Consider the following 16,941-nt stretch of genomic DNA (forward strand, 5'->3'; position numbering starts at 1 on the left):
ACCCTCAGCTCTTAATGCAATTTGTAAGCTATACTAATTGAAGTTTATTCTGTTCTATCAAGTACAGTTTTGGAGATTATCAATTTCTGTAGAAGTAATTTTCCACCAAGAATTATACACTCTAATTTTTGAGTGAATACAAAGTGTATATATTCCTAATTCAGGTCTAACTCTGGCAGCCAGAATCCTTTTATCCATACCCAGTGTTCTCCTTAAGTGACATGACTATGTTTGTTCTAAAAGTAATGCATGTTTTAAACACCATATTTCAACCCCATATAAGAACATAGGTTTCATTAATTTTAACAGCAAATTCATATATACCATAACTGTAAGAGAGCTGCTATGATGATGAGGGAGCCATGATGCAGTCTCAGTAAGGAAAGGTACTAAGTGGCTCTTTATTAGACTTATTAATAGTCAGACTAGGAGCCAGATTGACTTTAATAGCCAACAGTTCAATTTGCAAATATAAAAACAAAATCATGTCTTCAGCATAAACCAAAGTATTAAAATGTGTGTTAAGTACTTTAGGTATATGTGCTTCGGGATCTTTCATCAACCCTGAGATACCATAGATATACAGGCTGCGTATTCACCCCTGCCTTGCTTCTTTGTTAGTATTACTCCTATTTGTCATAGCTCCATTGATCCCAAACTGCAAAAATGATGACTTTCAACCATTTATTTATTGAAATGATTTATTTGGCTGCCCATCTCACAGCAGTGGCTCTGGGCAGCATACAAAATTAAAACAGCAACAATCCCATAATCCAGACCACAATGTCTAAGGTTACAACAATAATCCCAATTTACAAAAAACAGCTTTAACCGAGAGAGCTTCTCTCTAACCCTCTGACCCAAATGCCTGGGAGAACAGCCAGGTCTTCAATGTCTTATGAAAAGCTAACAGGATTGAGCCATCCAGATTTCTGGAGGAGTGCTGTTCCACAGGGCAGGTGCTGCCACAAAAAAGGCATGATTCCTCAGTTCAACAAGATGATATTGCTTAACAGAAGAGACCCAGAATGTGCCCTAGCTGCATTGGTGGTGGTGTGGGCAGAAACCATGGAAGACCATAGTCCTGCAAATACCCCTGCCCTTTGCTATGATCCCCTTTCACCAAAGATTAAACATTATAAGAGAATGTAGGATGAACACTGTTCCACAGGGATCAACCACAGTCTCAGAATTAGTGATCAAAATAAGTTTTCTCTTCCTATTGAAAAAAAAAAATGGGAGGATATACATTAAGAATCTTGGCCTATTGTTACATGAAAATTGAGCTAACATGTTAATATTTCATACATTCAGAGATTGTTGTCACATTTCTTCTTAGATATTTACTTATTTGTTTTAGAAATGTATATACAGGTGAAACTTGAAAAATTAGAATATCGTGCAAATGTTCATTTATGTCAGTAAGGCAACTCAAAAGGTGAAACCAATATATGAGATAGACGCATTACATGCAAAGCGAGATATGTCAAGCCTTACTTTGGTATAATTGTGATGATTATGGCGTACAGTTTATGAAAACCCCAAATTCACAATCTCAGAAAATTAGAATAGTGTGAAAAGGTTCAATATTCTAGGCTCAAAGTGTCCCACTCTAATCAGCTAATGAATCCATAACACCTGCAAAGGGTTCCTGAGCCTTTAAATGGTCTCTCAGGCTGGTTCAGTAGGAATCACAAGCATGGGAAAGACTGCTGACCTGACAGTTGTGCAGAAAACCATCATTGACACCCTCCATAAGGAGGGAAAGCCCCAAAAGGTAATTGCAAAAGAAGTTGGATGTTCCCAAAGTGCTGTATCAAAGCACATCAATAGAAGGTTATGTGGAAGGGAAAAGTGTGGTAGAAAAAGGTGCACAAGCAGCAGGGATGACCGCAGCCTGGAGAGGAAAAGGCCATTCAAAAGTGTTGGGGACTTTCACAAGGAGTGAACTGAGGCTGGAGTTAGTGCATCAAGAGCCACCACACACAGACAGATCCTGGACACGGGCTTCAAATGTTGTATTCCTCTTGTCAAGCCACTCCTGAACAACAAACAATGTCAGAAGCGTCTTACCTGGGCTACAGAAAAAAAGAACTGGTCTGTTGCCCAGTGGTCCAAAGTCCTCTTTTCTGATGAGAGCAACTTTTGCATCTCATTTGGGAACCAAGGACCCAGAGTCTGGAGGAAGAATGGAGAGGCACACAATGCACGATGCTTAAAGTCCAGTGTAAAGTTTCCACAGTCTGTGTTGATTTGGGGAGCCATGTCATCTGCTGGTGTTGGTCCACTGTGCTTCATTAAGTCCAGGGTCAATGCAGCCGTCTACCAGGAGATTTTGGAGCACTTCATGCTTCCTTCCGCAGACGAGCTTTATGGGGATGCTGACTTCATTTTCCAGCAGGACTTGGCACCTGCCCACACTGCCAAAAGTATCAAAACCTGGTTCAATGACCGTGGGATTACTGTGCTTGATTGGCCAGCAAACTCGCCTGACCTGAACCCCATAGAGAATCTATGGGGCATTGCCAAGAGAAAGATGAGGGACATGAGACCGAACAATGCAGCAGAGCTGAAGGCCACTATTGAAGCGTCCTGGTCTTCCATAACACCTCAGCAGTGCCACAGGCTGATAGCATCCATGCCACGCTGCATTGCAGCAGTCATTGCTGCAAAAGGGGCCCAAACCAAGTACTGAGTACATATGCATGCTTATATTTTGCAGAGGTCCGATATTGTTCTATTTCCAATCCTTGTGTTATTGATGTCATGTAATATTCTAATTTTCTGAGATTGTGAATTTGGGGTTTTCATAAGCTGTACGCCATAATCATCACAATTATACCAAAGTAAGGCTTGACATATCTCGCTTTGCATGTAATGCGTCTATCTCATATATTGGTTTCACCTTTTGAGTTGCCTTACTGACATAAATGAACATTTGCATGATATTCTAATTTTTCGAGTTCCACCTGTATAGCTGAAAAGATTCTGTGCAGCTTACAAAAAATATAGACCTTAAAATACAGTCAGTATAAAATATTTTAAAACTCTACAATATCTAGGTAAAAAGAAATAATTGAGCTCCCTACTAAACAGTAATACTGAGGGACAATTTAAACTTACCTGTTCTGGGACATGCAGATGTTGTCCTGTTGATATCTTAAGAGTGTGAAGCAGATTGTGTGGGAATATGTGGCATGATAGGTCTAAGCCTTTTAAGACTTTGTATACCAAATTTAACACTTTGATTTGGGTTTAGAAAGCAATCAGCAATCCATGTAGCAATTTTAATAATGAGAAGCGAGTGATAAGACACTTCCAAAAGGTGTCACTCATACCTGCACTGCCACATACTGTGCTGGCTGCATTTCCAGACCATCTTCAATATCCTGCCTAGAAAGAGCTAATTGCAATAATCCAACCTTGAGGTTACCAGCACATGTGCCACCAATTCCAAATCTCTGTCCTCTAGATAAGGACAAAATTGGTATATCATTCAAAGTTGAAGGCCCTTTTTGCCCAAGATGAAATATGGCTGTTGAGCCAGATCCAGGAGGACCCACACACTTTAAACCTGTTCTTTAAGAACAATGTAGCTCTTTTCAAAATTTTCCTGTCTATGTATTTGTGGATTATGATTGAATTGCTTTTATAGCAAAAATCACTCACCCATCTACATCTAGATGTATGAATTAATTATACTTTTAAATTAAGTGTATAAAAATTAATCTTGAATATAAAAAAAACTACCAAATTACACACTTGGTCATTCAGACAAAATATAACTCCATCTAAATCAGTGTCAGTGTCTGCAGAATCATTTTCTCTAACCATAGTAATCTGTATCTGCTCTGGTGAAAGCTTCAGTTTGTTTGTACTCATCTAACCTAAGCAGCATTTAGGAAAACTGTATTGTAAAATTATTAATATATTCTACTAGGCTAGGCTGTATCCCTGAAAAGTAAGATGCCCACAGTTTCTTTTTGCAGTCCTGACCTATTGATCCAAGATTTTTTTTAAAAAAAAATAAGTTAACATTACCACACTTCTATGGTGTGTCACATTAGAAAAAAGTATGCTTCAATAAATTCATGTCTGTTAAGTCTGTGCACACTTCCAAAATAATTCAGACCTCATGCAAACACATCTCTCTGCTATTTATTAAATAATTTTTTTCAGGCTTCCCTGTGAACCAGAAAAAAAGGATGCCATTGCTTTAAGAGTCACATCAACTTTGAGTAGATTCCTTTTTCAGATACAGTGTTGCCTCTAGTTACGAACGCCCCTACTTACGAATTTTTCGAGATACGACCAGCTCCAGCCCCAAAAATTTACCTCGACTTGCGAACTCACCTTGACTTACGAACCGGATCTGCGGCCATTTTCCGCCCGTGCCACGTGGTCCGCGGCCATTTTCCGCCCGTGCCACGTGGTCCGCGGCCATTTTTCCGCCTGTGCCACATGGTCCGCGGCCATTTTTCCACCCGTTCCACGTGGTCCGCGACCATTTTCCGCCCAGTTCCACGTGGTCCGCGGCCATTTTTCTGCCCGTTCCATGTGGTCCGCGGCCATTTTCTGCCCCTGACATGTGGTCCGCGGCCATTTTTCTGCCCCTGACACGTGGTCCGCGGCCATTTTTCCGCCCTGCCGCATGGTCCGCGGCCATTTTTCTGCCCTTGACGTGTGGTCCGCGGACGCCGGAACGGATTAACGGTAATTACATTGAACCTTATGGGAAAATTTGCCTCGTGTTGCGACCAATTCGAGTTGCAACCAGAGTCACGGAATGGATTAAATTTGTAACTCGAGGTTCCACTGTATATGTATTGCAAGGAAGAAATGAAGAGGGAAAGCAAATCAGGTATCAGTTAATTTTTAGCCCTGCCAGAATAAAAGAAATCAGGTAGAATCAAAACATCACCCAGGTAGAAGCAAAGTGGGTCCTTAATGTGGATGCTGCTGTGGAGAAGGCCTTCTCCCATCACTCCCATTTGAGATCTGATGGTGATATGATATCAGAAAGGACCTATTTCAATGGTCTCTGGGGATCAGCAGGTTTATGTAAAAAGACAAAGTTCCTAAAATATCTAGGTTTTAGACCATCCAACTTTGCAGTGAAGTCTGAGCTGGGAGTACCCCCCCATACAAAGTCATCTCACAATTATTTAATTGCTAGCTGCAGATTTCATCAATGGACTCAGATAGACTATGCTTCAAAGCTATGCTTTGATGAACAGACTTTCAACAGTTCTCTTGTACTTGGGCTGTTCACACCATTTCACAATAGGGATTTTCTGTTCACTTCCCGGTAAAACAGACCTGAAAGCTAGCTAAAAGTTTCCATGAAGGGGTCCTGGATATCACTGCCCAAGATGATGCAACATCTCTTAAGTGTACCAAGTTTTTGAAGAGGCTGACACAACATAAATCAGTTTTCCAGATATAAAATATTTAATAATTTACATGCCTCAGCACCTTAGAAGAGATTTCTGTAGAGCACAGTTTGAACAACTCAATTCTATGGTAAGGTATAAGAGGTTTCATGGAGTACTTTTTGCAGAAAGATTGTGTATATGTGGTGCTCCAGCTGTTGAAGATGTTGCACATATTTTGTTTGATTATAAACTATACTCTGTAGCAAGAGCTGATTTCCTAAGTCCTTTCTAATAATCTAAGGCATATTGGGACAATCAGAATAAATTGTATTTTTTGCAAGGAATGAACTTGCACATTACTAGAGGACTCTGTCTTTTATATCAAAGACCATCCAGAAGAAGATGGAACATGTGGAATAGATTGGGGTTGATTATAGGGGCAAGGATATATTATGAAGGTGTTCTACTTTTTTCTTCGTATTGTGTTTATAGTTTCTTAATATGGTCAAATGACTGATCAGTATATTGTTCCTTTAGGCATTACAACATTCAAGAGGTGATAATGAGCACTTTGTATTGGGTTTGAAAATAGATTATAATATAACAGTGGAGCTACATGAAGTAGAATGCTTCTTCTGGTAAAAACTCACCCTTCTACACTTCTTACTTGAAGTTTCCAAAGGCAGTCCAATATAATTTGTATTATATTAATCCAGTTTAGATGTATGGCTTCGTAATTAAGGCCAGATCCATTGTCTCTAGAAAACAAATACAACTGGCAAACCAACCTAACCTGAGCAAACCCAATCTAGTCTCATTGTAATATGATCATTTAAGAAAAAAGTTGAGCCCAAGAATGTACCTAAACAGTGAATTTTTTTTTTAAAGGAAATATAGCCCTATCAAAATCTGGTAGAACCTCATCTCTGAACAAGTGATTTATTTTGTTTGGATTTGGTTTCAATTTGTTAGCCTGGTTTGTTTTAGGATTTGGTCAAGCTGTGATTTTTCAAATCTCTATGTCATTGTAGGCTTTACAACAGGGCAGTACCTTGTTTAATACAGAAGAGATTGCAGGCAGCACATGGAGTAGTTACAAGTATAGCACCAATTCTAGTATACGCAAACATCTCACGTTGGAACTGGACACATCATTTCATCCTGTCTTATCATTTCCTTCAGGTAAGTAGTTATCTGGTATTGCATGGACAGTTATTCTAAGAATCTTAATATAGAGTAAAAATCATAATGAAAGAACATTTTCTTAAAGCCCATAGTTATGATAATCAAATCTTCAGTTACTTATGTCCATGTACAGGAAAGTCATAGTGCAACCAACATGTATTATCTGGTGTTTCATAGAATCATGGAGTTGGAAAGCAGTGGTTTATTCCCATGAGGAATCCAAAGTAATGTGTGGTGTGTTCAAAGTACTTGTATGGTCTCTATTTGAACACATCCAATAAAGGGACTCACTTTTTTTTTTTAGGTAATTAGTTCCATTATAGAATTGCTTTATTGCTACGAGTTTTTTTTTCTAACATTCAAAGCATATTTCACTTTTTGTACCTTATTCTATCACTGGGATAATAGAGAATAGGTCGTACCTTTTTCTGTGTGTCATCCCTCTAGGTGCTGCACCAGAAGAATGCTATCATATCCTTCTCAGTCTTCTCAAAGCTAAACAGTTTCCACAATTTCTTTGCATAGGCTTTAGTCATTCTTATTGCTTTTCTTTGAACCTGTTCCAGTTGGTCTGATTCCTTTTTAAAATGTACACAGAACTGGCCGTAATTTTATCAATAAGTGAAAACTAGCAGTTGTACTTTATGGATTCAATTGTGTGAAATAAAAATGTAATTCTGATGTATCGAGCAAAAATCATACTTACTGAACAATGTGTTGATCAATTTCAACAATGTTAGTTGCTTCTCAGCTGATCTACTTAGCATGTCAGAGGGACAGATGAAGCATTGATAAACCAGTTATGAAGAAATTAGATTTAATCTTGTGATTGCCATTTTGAGGCAATTTCTCAATTCCTTCTTAACTTCTTAATACCTTTTCCTGTTGCTGATCATAATACTGTGACTCCTCCAGAAGGACACTATGAAATATGTGTGGTGTTGCAGATTTCCATCATATCCCCTGTAACTTTTAACATCCATATAAAACCGCTGAAGTGTACACAGTATGGCAATGTTTTACCTCTTGTTTCTATCTTGTGTTGAACTCTGGAACAGCTGGAAGCTTTGTTAGACCTCACTTGAGGGTGAATATTGTGATACTTATTTTAGATAAACAGATATAATTGATAATAAAGCTTCTAACTGGAAATTTACAGCTGATCTTAGGTGAATTATAGTTTCCCTAAACGAGATAGTAAATATTTGAAAATGATTGTTTCTTTGTTGATTGAGAAAGCTTAAGTACAGTATTTGCAGGCAGGAAATGCATTTTTCTATCTTAGGTTTACCACTGTGATCTTATCTGGAGAGGGTGGAATCAAGTAGTGGTGGACAGAAATAATTGAATTTTATAACACCTAAACTACAATTATTACAAGTATATTCCAAGCACTTTAAGATGGTTAAACTGATCTGTGGGCATTTCCTATAGTGGCTTGTCCTCTTGGTTCCACTGAGCGGGTCACTGCAAACTTTTTTTCTCCCCTGTGGCTTTCCCTGAGTGAGTTTTACAGGATTGCTCTTAACATTAGTTGCAAATGTGCATTAGGTTTTATAGGTGTTAGCTGCTTTATTATTGCATGTTTTTATCCTGGTATTATGTAAGCAACCTTGTTGATTACTTAAAATAGATTTTTTTCCAAAAAAAAATGTCACAATAGTGAACACAAGCACAGATAATTACATCTCTGGTTAAAGAAGAGACAAAGCAACCACAGTTATCTATTCCTCTCTGTTATCCTCCTTGACAGCTGGAATCCACCTGCTAGATCTTAGGACTTGAGAGCAAAGAATATAGAGAGACAGAACACATTATCTTGTACATTATAAGTGTAGACAAGGGGGACCTTGTGAAAATAAAATTGTTTATTGCAAAAAAAACAAAAATGAAATGACATCTTGCCTAAAGAGTTTGATATAAGTATATTAATTATGTGAACCCAAAGTCAACTGTTCACTAAACTTAACTGCTGCCAAGTTAAAAGGCCAGTTTTTCTAATAAGGTCACATATATTCTTAAAACTTTTCTTTTATGAACTGCATGTACAAAAATTGTAGTTAGCTATCAAGTTAAATTATAGTGCTTATAGTTAAATTTAAAATGTTTTCAAGTCTTGCTAGAAAGTTTTTCATTGGTTTTATTGATTTTATTTACTACTTTTCATAAATGTATCCAAAGGAGGATACCTGGCTTGGCAATAATATTTGCAAAAAGAATATTTGAACAATTGATTACAAAGTAAATATAAATCATCAATGAGATATGGCTGCAAGAAAATCAAATGCACTTTGAGACCATACCAACAGAATTACAGTTTCCAAATGCAAGTCCTGCCTTATTCTACATTAGTCAGTTTCCACCTTGAGTGCAACATCTGATTGTGGGCATACTAAGGAATCTTCAAACTGGAACAATTGAAGTGCAGCAAGGATGATCTGGGAATTTAGAAACTAAGTCCCATGAAGAGAAATTGAAGGAACTGAGAATCTTAATCTTTGAGAAAAGAAGACGGGGGCAGAGGGTTGCACTCTGAAAAGACATGACCAAAAGAAGATCACACCATCATTCCAGGGTACAATCACAAAATAATGGATTTAAATTACAGAAAAGCAAATTCTGATTGAATGTTTTAAAAAAACTTCCTAAAACTAAGAGCCATTCGACAGTAGTGAGGTGTCCCTAAATGTCCCTTCCAATTTGTTGATTATAATTATCTTCAAGTATTAATATGGCTATAGCATGTTGAACCCTCTGAAGTTTCTGAACAGTCTTCAGAGACAGCTCAGCAGCTCAGCATACAATGTATGTTATAACTGCATAAGAATAATCAAGATATGTTCTGTCATGGCCAGATGAGAACCTGGAGGAACTGTCATTCTGGATGTATCAATCATTGCTAAGCAAAAGCTCTCCTGTGCATTACTGAAATTCAGGTTTAGGAATGACTAGAGAAGTAGCAACAGGTTACTTTTTTCAAGTAAGCACCCTTTTAAAGGGTCAACACCAGTTAAAAGAGGCTGATTAATCTGTATCCTAATTTGGTTTTCTCAAGTGTACAGATCTATACTGGAGACTAGACTGAATTCAGTGAATTACCCTTTGAAAATACATGTATAAGTATATACACAAGGAAAATTTGAAAAGGAAAATTTCTCATAGATGTGAAGTTATCTATTTTAATATTTTTTGCAGATGTTCCTCTTCATGTTTATTTTAAAACATTACTCAAGAAATATGAAATCAAAGGTGATACTTTTGAAGGTGCTGCTCTTGGTTTAGAATACAAAATGTCTCCATTAAATGGTATGCAATACAAAAAATCTATTTTTATTCAGGTTCTCAAATAGTTTGTTGATTTTCACCCTTTGTTTATATATTTTTTAATTGATAAGAACTAGTATTTAATATGATTCCAAGAAATATATATCTGCTTGCTTTGTAGTGAGATCATCATTCCATTTTCAGATGATGAAAATTCATCTGAAAAGGGTCTGACCAAATACAGGTAGTCCCCTGTTTAAGAGCAAGTTCCATTTCCAAGGCCTCTCCTTAAGTCAAATTTGTATGTAAGGTGGAACAGTATTATTGGATAATACTGTATAAGTAGTAGTGTGTAATTAACTTGAACCATTGTGTATTTAACTCGAATCATTGTGTATTTAACTCAAATTTTGCTACAGTAGGCTCCGTTCTTAACTATGGGTTGTCCTTAAACCAGGCATTCTTAACCCAGGGACACCTGTAATTGGTTTATGTGGTATGTGCCTTTTGAAAATGAAATGTATCCAACTCTCTTTCTCACTCACTCACTCACTCACTCACTCTGTACTAAGGAATATTTGTTTAAGTTATATCAAACCAGATTTTTCTTTACTAGAAATTACTATTAAAGAATCTTCCTGATTAATGAACAAATCATGTTTTAAATAAATAAATTGATTATGGCCAGTTACTTAAATCAATTTGATTTAAAATAAATCTACCCTGTAAGCCCCTCTGTATTCAATGAGTTTTACAGCAAGGTAGATGTATATAAATTGTGGCCACAGCCATAGAACATTGACTGAAATCACTTTTGATATATTTTTGGCTTTAAGTAAGTCAATGTCATAAAAACATACTACAAGAACTTAAACAATACTTGTATGTTTTAAATAGAGAAAGAACAACAGTAAAATTATGTTTGTTTTATCCTAGTTTTTAGTCAGATTAAAGCTCCTCTTCAACAGTTGAGCCATGGATATGAATCCAGTTCTAGATATCAAAATGTGTCAAAAGCATCCGAACAGTTTTCAGAGGGAAGGAAGAAAAGACATTTAAGTGAGACATTGTCTGGTAAGTACGTAACACATAACATCATCACACTATTCCTTTTGGGGATAAATATTGTTATGGAAAGTGCATAAAATCATTCTGGATAGGGAAATTTTTTATATGTCCCTTCTAGGACTGCTGAAAGAAGAGCACAGCATCTTGCCAGGTTATAAATAGTTCTATACCCTGAGTAATCCAATTCTGTGAGATATGAGGCAAGTTTTAGAAGGTACCTTATGCACTGGTCCACAGACAATTTAAGAGCTCTGGCTAGATCAGCTTGGCACTCCACATCCGTAATACATTGTTTAATGAGCAACATCTGATCATACCTCCTTTTTAGTAGTTCTTGTGGAGGAAGATTATATGTAATTTGCTTACAAGGGAACTCATTTAGTAAGACTTAGTTATCTGACAGCCTCAAGGGGGCAAGACCCTCAGGTAAGAAGAAAGTTTTAACCAGTAAACATTAAGAGCCAGACTCTGGTCTCTACTTCCATATCCTATTCAAGACATAAGGCACATTGGAGATAGGAACCTAAAACTTTGCCCAGAGGAATTCGGACTGGACTCATTCTTGGGGGGGAGGTATCTTTTCTGTTAAAAAAGAATTAATAAAAACTTTAACCACAAGCCACTGTTTCTAATCAAAGTTTCAGTAGGGTGAAATAATAATTCTCTAGTTGAACACAAAGGGGAACTCTTGTCTGTTTATTTCAGCCTATGTCCAAAGCTAAGATTTATGTCCAGTTATAAGTGGATAAAGGGTTCCCTTGATATGTGCCATTGTATTCATTTACACTATGTGATTGATTAGACTATACAACATTGATTAAGATATATCACATCTTTGTCCAAGATGCAACACTTTGAGAAATACCATAATAAGCCCTAAATATAACCCACACACCCCACGGGTCAAATCAAAAGTTTTCTCTATGCCCAGTGACAATAATACCTGAATCCTGGCATTTTCAAGCTAAAGCTATTATTGTACATCCATTAAAATGTTAATATTATCAGATTTCTATTAAGACCTGTTAGGTTTTGGGAAAGCATCCTTCACTCACTTTTCTGTGATACTGATGGGTCCTGATAAGTAAACTTCCTAAACTCCCATTAACAGGATCCCATTAAAAAAAAGGTCATTAAGAGTCAGGTAGCATACAAGTTTAATGAATCATTAGTATTATAAAGAAAACCATTGCTTACTTGTTTTTCAAGAAGCAAAGTAGTCTGTGAATTCACATCTTCTGACCATATCTCTAAATTGGAGGTACATTGGGTTCAAGAGATTCTTAGAGAAATGAGGAGAAAAATCTCATTATATTTACTCACTCTCTTATGTGTAAAAACTAGTAGTGGGATGGGGGTGGGGGTAGCATTCCTAATCTTCCAGAACCTTTCCAAAGATGAAACATATGTTCTGGACAGAATTTCATGTGAGTGACTCCACAGAAAAACATAGTTGTTATTTCCAGTTTATTAAGTTCTAAACCATGCTGTCTCGCTAGTTTCTGAAATCAGAAATGTGAGAAGAGCACAGTGAATTAAATATAGCATTTAATTAAAGAAAACAATTGAACAATCTAGCTACACCGTCTGTTGGAACTACCTCTTTTTTATGGCATCTCCATAAAATCATTAACAACTTACTTAAAGGTCAGAGTAAGTTCATCAAAAAGATGTTTTCTTTTAAGGATATGAGTCAAATTCTAAAAATGATGGTAGTATGGACAACCAATTCTGTGGTAACAGGTGGAATATTTCCATATTTATGCATCTAAGGTGTAGAACTCACTAATAACTGCATTGCTAGCTTAGTTTCTACTCAGGATATGCTTTTCATAATTTTCTGTGAAGCATCTATGTTGTATGTTTATTACTTAGAATTTCATTCACTAATTGATTTTTTAATCTTTTCATGGCAGGAGAAAATAATAGTTGTGAAGCATTTTCTTTTCAGCATGAAGGACAGGAGTCTCATAGTAATTTTACAGCAGTATCTAATGTTGACATGTTATCTAGATCAAGTCACAGTATCTCATCACAGGTATGATAATATTTACACACTACACACTTTTTCTTAAATTAATGAATATTTGACTTAGTCTTTTAAATAGCTTGTATGGGGCAGTGGCATTTTTCTGTAATGATGAATCTTGAAGTTAATTTTTAGTTAGCTTTTTAAAACAAAAAACAGGAACTGAAGTTTTCTCATTCTGTTTTAATGAACTTTATATCTCATGCTTCAGTATATTTCTCAAAAATAAAATATTATTAAATATAGGATGGATTTGTGAATGTGTCTGTTCAGGTGACTTTTTAACTTATATCATGCTACCATTTAATAGCAAGATGAATTAGAATTTGTTGATTTTCCTAAAGCCTTTCTAACAGAAAACACAGAGAGGGTGATTCAGAGTCTGAATCTTGGCCTTGAACTATAAAAAAAGTCTGTAATCTTACTGGGGGTGCAAGCACATCAGGTTTTTTAAAAAGTACCCTGAGCATCATTAAACTGTTCTGAGGCATGTTCCTAATCTCACAAAATGTTGAAAACACTTGTATGGGTCTTTGTACACATGCACAAAAACCTTAGGTGTTCTCTCTGCCTCTTCTTTTCTCTAAAACCAGTCCAGCCATTCTCTGCTTACCTGCTTTTCTCTTCCATTTCTCTTCTTTTTCTCATTTCCTGCTTTCATCTGCATCCCTTTATAAGCCTTCCCTGCATGGTCTTCTCAAAGTCTGTGCTTTTGTTCTCCTAATCCAGCCCCTTCACAACTCTCCCACCAAGTCTTCCAACCATCTTTACAGGCAATGGAATTTTTTTTAAAAATTCCTTTTGCAGTGCTTTGGCCTGCTATCTACCCGAGAAAAATCTTAGTTTGTAGCCTCCTATTATCTTCTTTTCCTGTCTTTTCTAGGGAGAAGTAAAGATGCTTTGTCTAGGAGCCTGTGCTTTGCCCTGAAGGGATTGCACTTGCTTGTGGACCAGTAGTGTGATGGTCACTGAGAGAAGCCTGCTGGGACATGGACACTGCAGTGGTTATCTAAGCACTACAACCATAACTGCATTTTAAAACTGGTTTTGGCTTTTATGGTTGCTTTTATCATTTTGTGTAATTTCATTTTTAATGGTTTAGGCTAGTTTAGAGACCAATTCAGTATCAAATTTACTGTTCTAATAATTACTGTTTCAACAATTGAATATTATTTCTCCACAATCATATAGTTTCAAAGACTTTAAAAAACCAACAAAGAAAGATTACCAGCTTCAAAAGAAAATACCACGTAGAAAATGATTGCCTTTATTTTCAGTTTGAAAGCTCACTATTGTTACTAGTATGTGCATTGAAATGTATTTGTGATTTCATATAGCTTTTTAATGTCACTTAATGAAACAATTTTTAAATAGCTCAATTCAAGGCGGAGACTGAGAAGTGAGAGCTCCTATGACATAGACAATATTGTTATTCCTATGTCATTAGTTGCACCATCAAAGCTGGAGAAACTTCAGTATAAAGAAATTCTTACTCCAAGGTACTTTTACTTTGTTTTACTGAATTTTATATATAAAGAAAATATATAAAACTTTTGGTCTGATAGAAAGCATATTTGATTGGGGAAATTGTGGAAAGGTCTAGTCATGCTACTTCTTATAAGGGAAATGGATATATTGCCCACAATATAGTTCTTAGGATTTGATTTTAGCACTTACAATAAATATTGGGTCTGATTTTTGCTACAGCTGTCTTATTTGAATTAATGGAACATCACAAGTTTCTATAAATCTAAATTTCTTACCTTTAAAATGAATATATTAAAGACTTACCTCACAGATTTGTAGCAAAGCTAATTCAGAAGAGCTGTAAGATTTGCTCTCATTTTGTACTGCGAAAGATAATAAATTCATTCTCTTTATTGTTGATCAAGTCATACATCATTCAAATGAATGAACAGTGAGATTAATGTATTTTAGTGTATATAATATTGCAGTAGCCACAGAAGATTCAGATACTTGATTTAGATGAAAATTCTTAAATATTCTACAGGTACAGGTACTTGTTTAAATTGTACATGTTTAAAGTAAAATGTTTATGTTTCACTATTACTGTAAAAGTCCAGAATTTATTTGGCATCATCATACTATGTTATATTAATGTTATAAATGCTTGAAAATCCAGTTGCATGTAAAGGTTTAGGCATTCCTGGTGAAACTGTTTTAACAAATCCCTAAGTGAACAGAAGCTGGTATGCTTCTACATGGTACAAAGTTAAGCAAAACATCTTTTTGCAAATTTGAGTGTGTGTGTGTGTGCACACACACACACACACACAATTTATGTCCAGTTGTTTATAGATTCAAAATAAGAAAAAAATGATTCCAATAGAAGAGAATATATGTAGCTCAGGGTTGAACTATGGAGTCCCTGGTGCTCTCTGAGCTTGGTTGTTTGCTTGCAGATGTTTTATTACCCCACTAGGTAACATCATCAGTGCTAGTGAATGTGGGGTGTGCTCTCTGTTTATATACAGTAGCTTGCCCTGTATATAAACCACACCCCCATGAACACTGGCAGGGCAAGCTACTGTATATAAACAGGAAGCAAACCCCACACTCACAAGTGAAGCATTTGTTAAAAAAAAACACCACACCTGTTCATTTAGTAATTTGTTAAAACATATAGTTTGACCAGAGATGCCTAAACTTTTGCATCCAACTGTAGATATTTCTATACTTTTCAGCTATATACTGGTGAAGTGTGATGACTACATTTAAGCAGCTGTCAGAAGCAACTAGTGTGTCTCTGCTTTCAGACATTCGCAACATTTGTTTGTCATTACTGACATTCATTGCAAGTCAGTAAAACTGTATATAGTCTATCAGGACTTTGGTACCTTTGCTACCTTAGGATAGCAAAAAGAGGAAAGAAAATGAATCAATTACAAAGGTAACTCTTTGGTTAATATAAGATTTCTGATGGAAGAATACCAAAAAAGCAGAAAACAAAGATTAGAAATATTTATTTAAAACAGGGGAATAATTGTCCATTTGTACAGGCAGTTAATAAATTTGTAGCCATGTAGCACTAGGAAGAATCCCATAAAAGCACAGATACTACATTCACCCAAAAGCAAGCTTACCCTGAATTTAAGACAATCTTTTCCATAAACAAAAGATTACAGAAAAATATTACTAGCCTTCCTTAATCATGTTCTCACGGAATATAAATTGTCCCTCGAATTTTAAAATTATATGGGAAAACATAGTCTTATGTTCAGATAAACACAGTACATTGGTGCATTTGCACAAATGACTTGATAAAAAGAGAATCGTATGTTAATTGAATGCCAATGAGTTTGAAGTGGATAAACTTTAACTGTGAGAAAGTGTTCAATTATGTAATTTAATCAAGTGCATTTGCAGTGTTTAGGATGAAAATTATTTTTCATAATGAATTAGATATGAGTTTTATCTGAATAATTTTCAAAGAGGAATCTTTTTTTATCAACAGCTGGAGAATCATTAGCCTAAAGCCTTTAGAAAAACTGCATGAGGATGAAGAGAAGGTAAGCTCTATTTATGTTCAACTGTTGATTTGCTGTTGTTTTGTAGTGAGGAGTTTTGTATTTCCATTAGCAGATAAATTCTTATTATATATCAGGATTGTGGAAAGCATTGAAAGGGCACTTACAAAGCATGTTAGTGTGAGCAAAGCATTGAAGTGTGAAAGTAGCCATATCCTTTGGAAGGTTTTGGTGGCTACTTCAGTTATCAACATGCAGTACTAGAGCCACAAGTGAAATGAAGCAGCTATGCATGCCCAGCTGCATATTCAGAGACCTGGGAACAGTCTTTGAAGCTACCACAAAAGTCTTCCAAAGGATATGGCTGCTTTAACATTTCAAGGAGTAGTGTTTCCTTCATGCTATCACACTTTATGCAATCTTATTGTATATGAAGAGTAAAATATAAATAAGTATAAATAAGCCAGTCCCTCTCCTTCAGCCCTAGGAAAAAGACAATGGCAAACCACTTGCAAAGATACTGCCAGTAAAA

At 36.1% G+C, this 16,941-nt stretch overlaps 1 protein-coding gene across 4 annotated transcripts in view; it reads left to right on the top strand.

Annotated features, from left to right (window-relative positions):
• KANSL1L (KAT8 regulatory NSL complex subunit 1 like) overlaps positions 1–16,941 on the top strand; it is a 61,351-nt gene that overhangs the window by 32,113 nt on the left and 12,297 nt on the right. For all 4 annotated transcript variants that reach the window (XM_088135593.1, XM_088135594.1, XM_088135595.1 and 1 more), the window contains exons 7-12: positions 6,407–6,557; positions 9,756–9,866; positions 10,761–10,898; positions 12,809–12,930; positions 14,296–14,420; positions 16,397–16,451. In XM_088135593.1, the coding sequence (XP_087991719.1) occupies positions 6,407–6,557; positions 9,756–9,866; positions 10,761–10,898; positions 12,809–12,930; positions 14,296–14,420; positions 16,397–16,451 (702 nt within the window). The remainder of the gene's footprint in view (positions 1–6,406; positions 6,558–9,755; positions 9,867–10,760; positions 10,899–12,808; positions 12,931–14,295; positions 14,421–16,396; positions 16,452–16,941) is intronic.

The sequence above is a fragment of the Python bivittatus genome, unplaced genomic scaffold (assembly GCF_059951505.1).
Source record: "Python bivittatus isolate LINGU-HERP-01145 unplaced genomic scaffold, Pbiv_v1 ctg000200_np1212, whole genome shotgun sequence".
Taxonomy (NCBI): Eukaryota; Metazoa; Chordata; class Lepidosauria; order Squamata; family Pythonidae; genus Python; species Python bivittatus.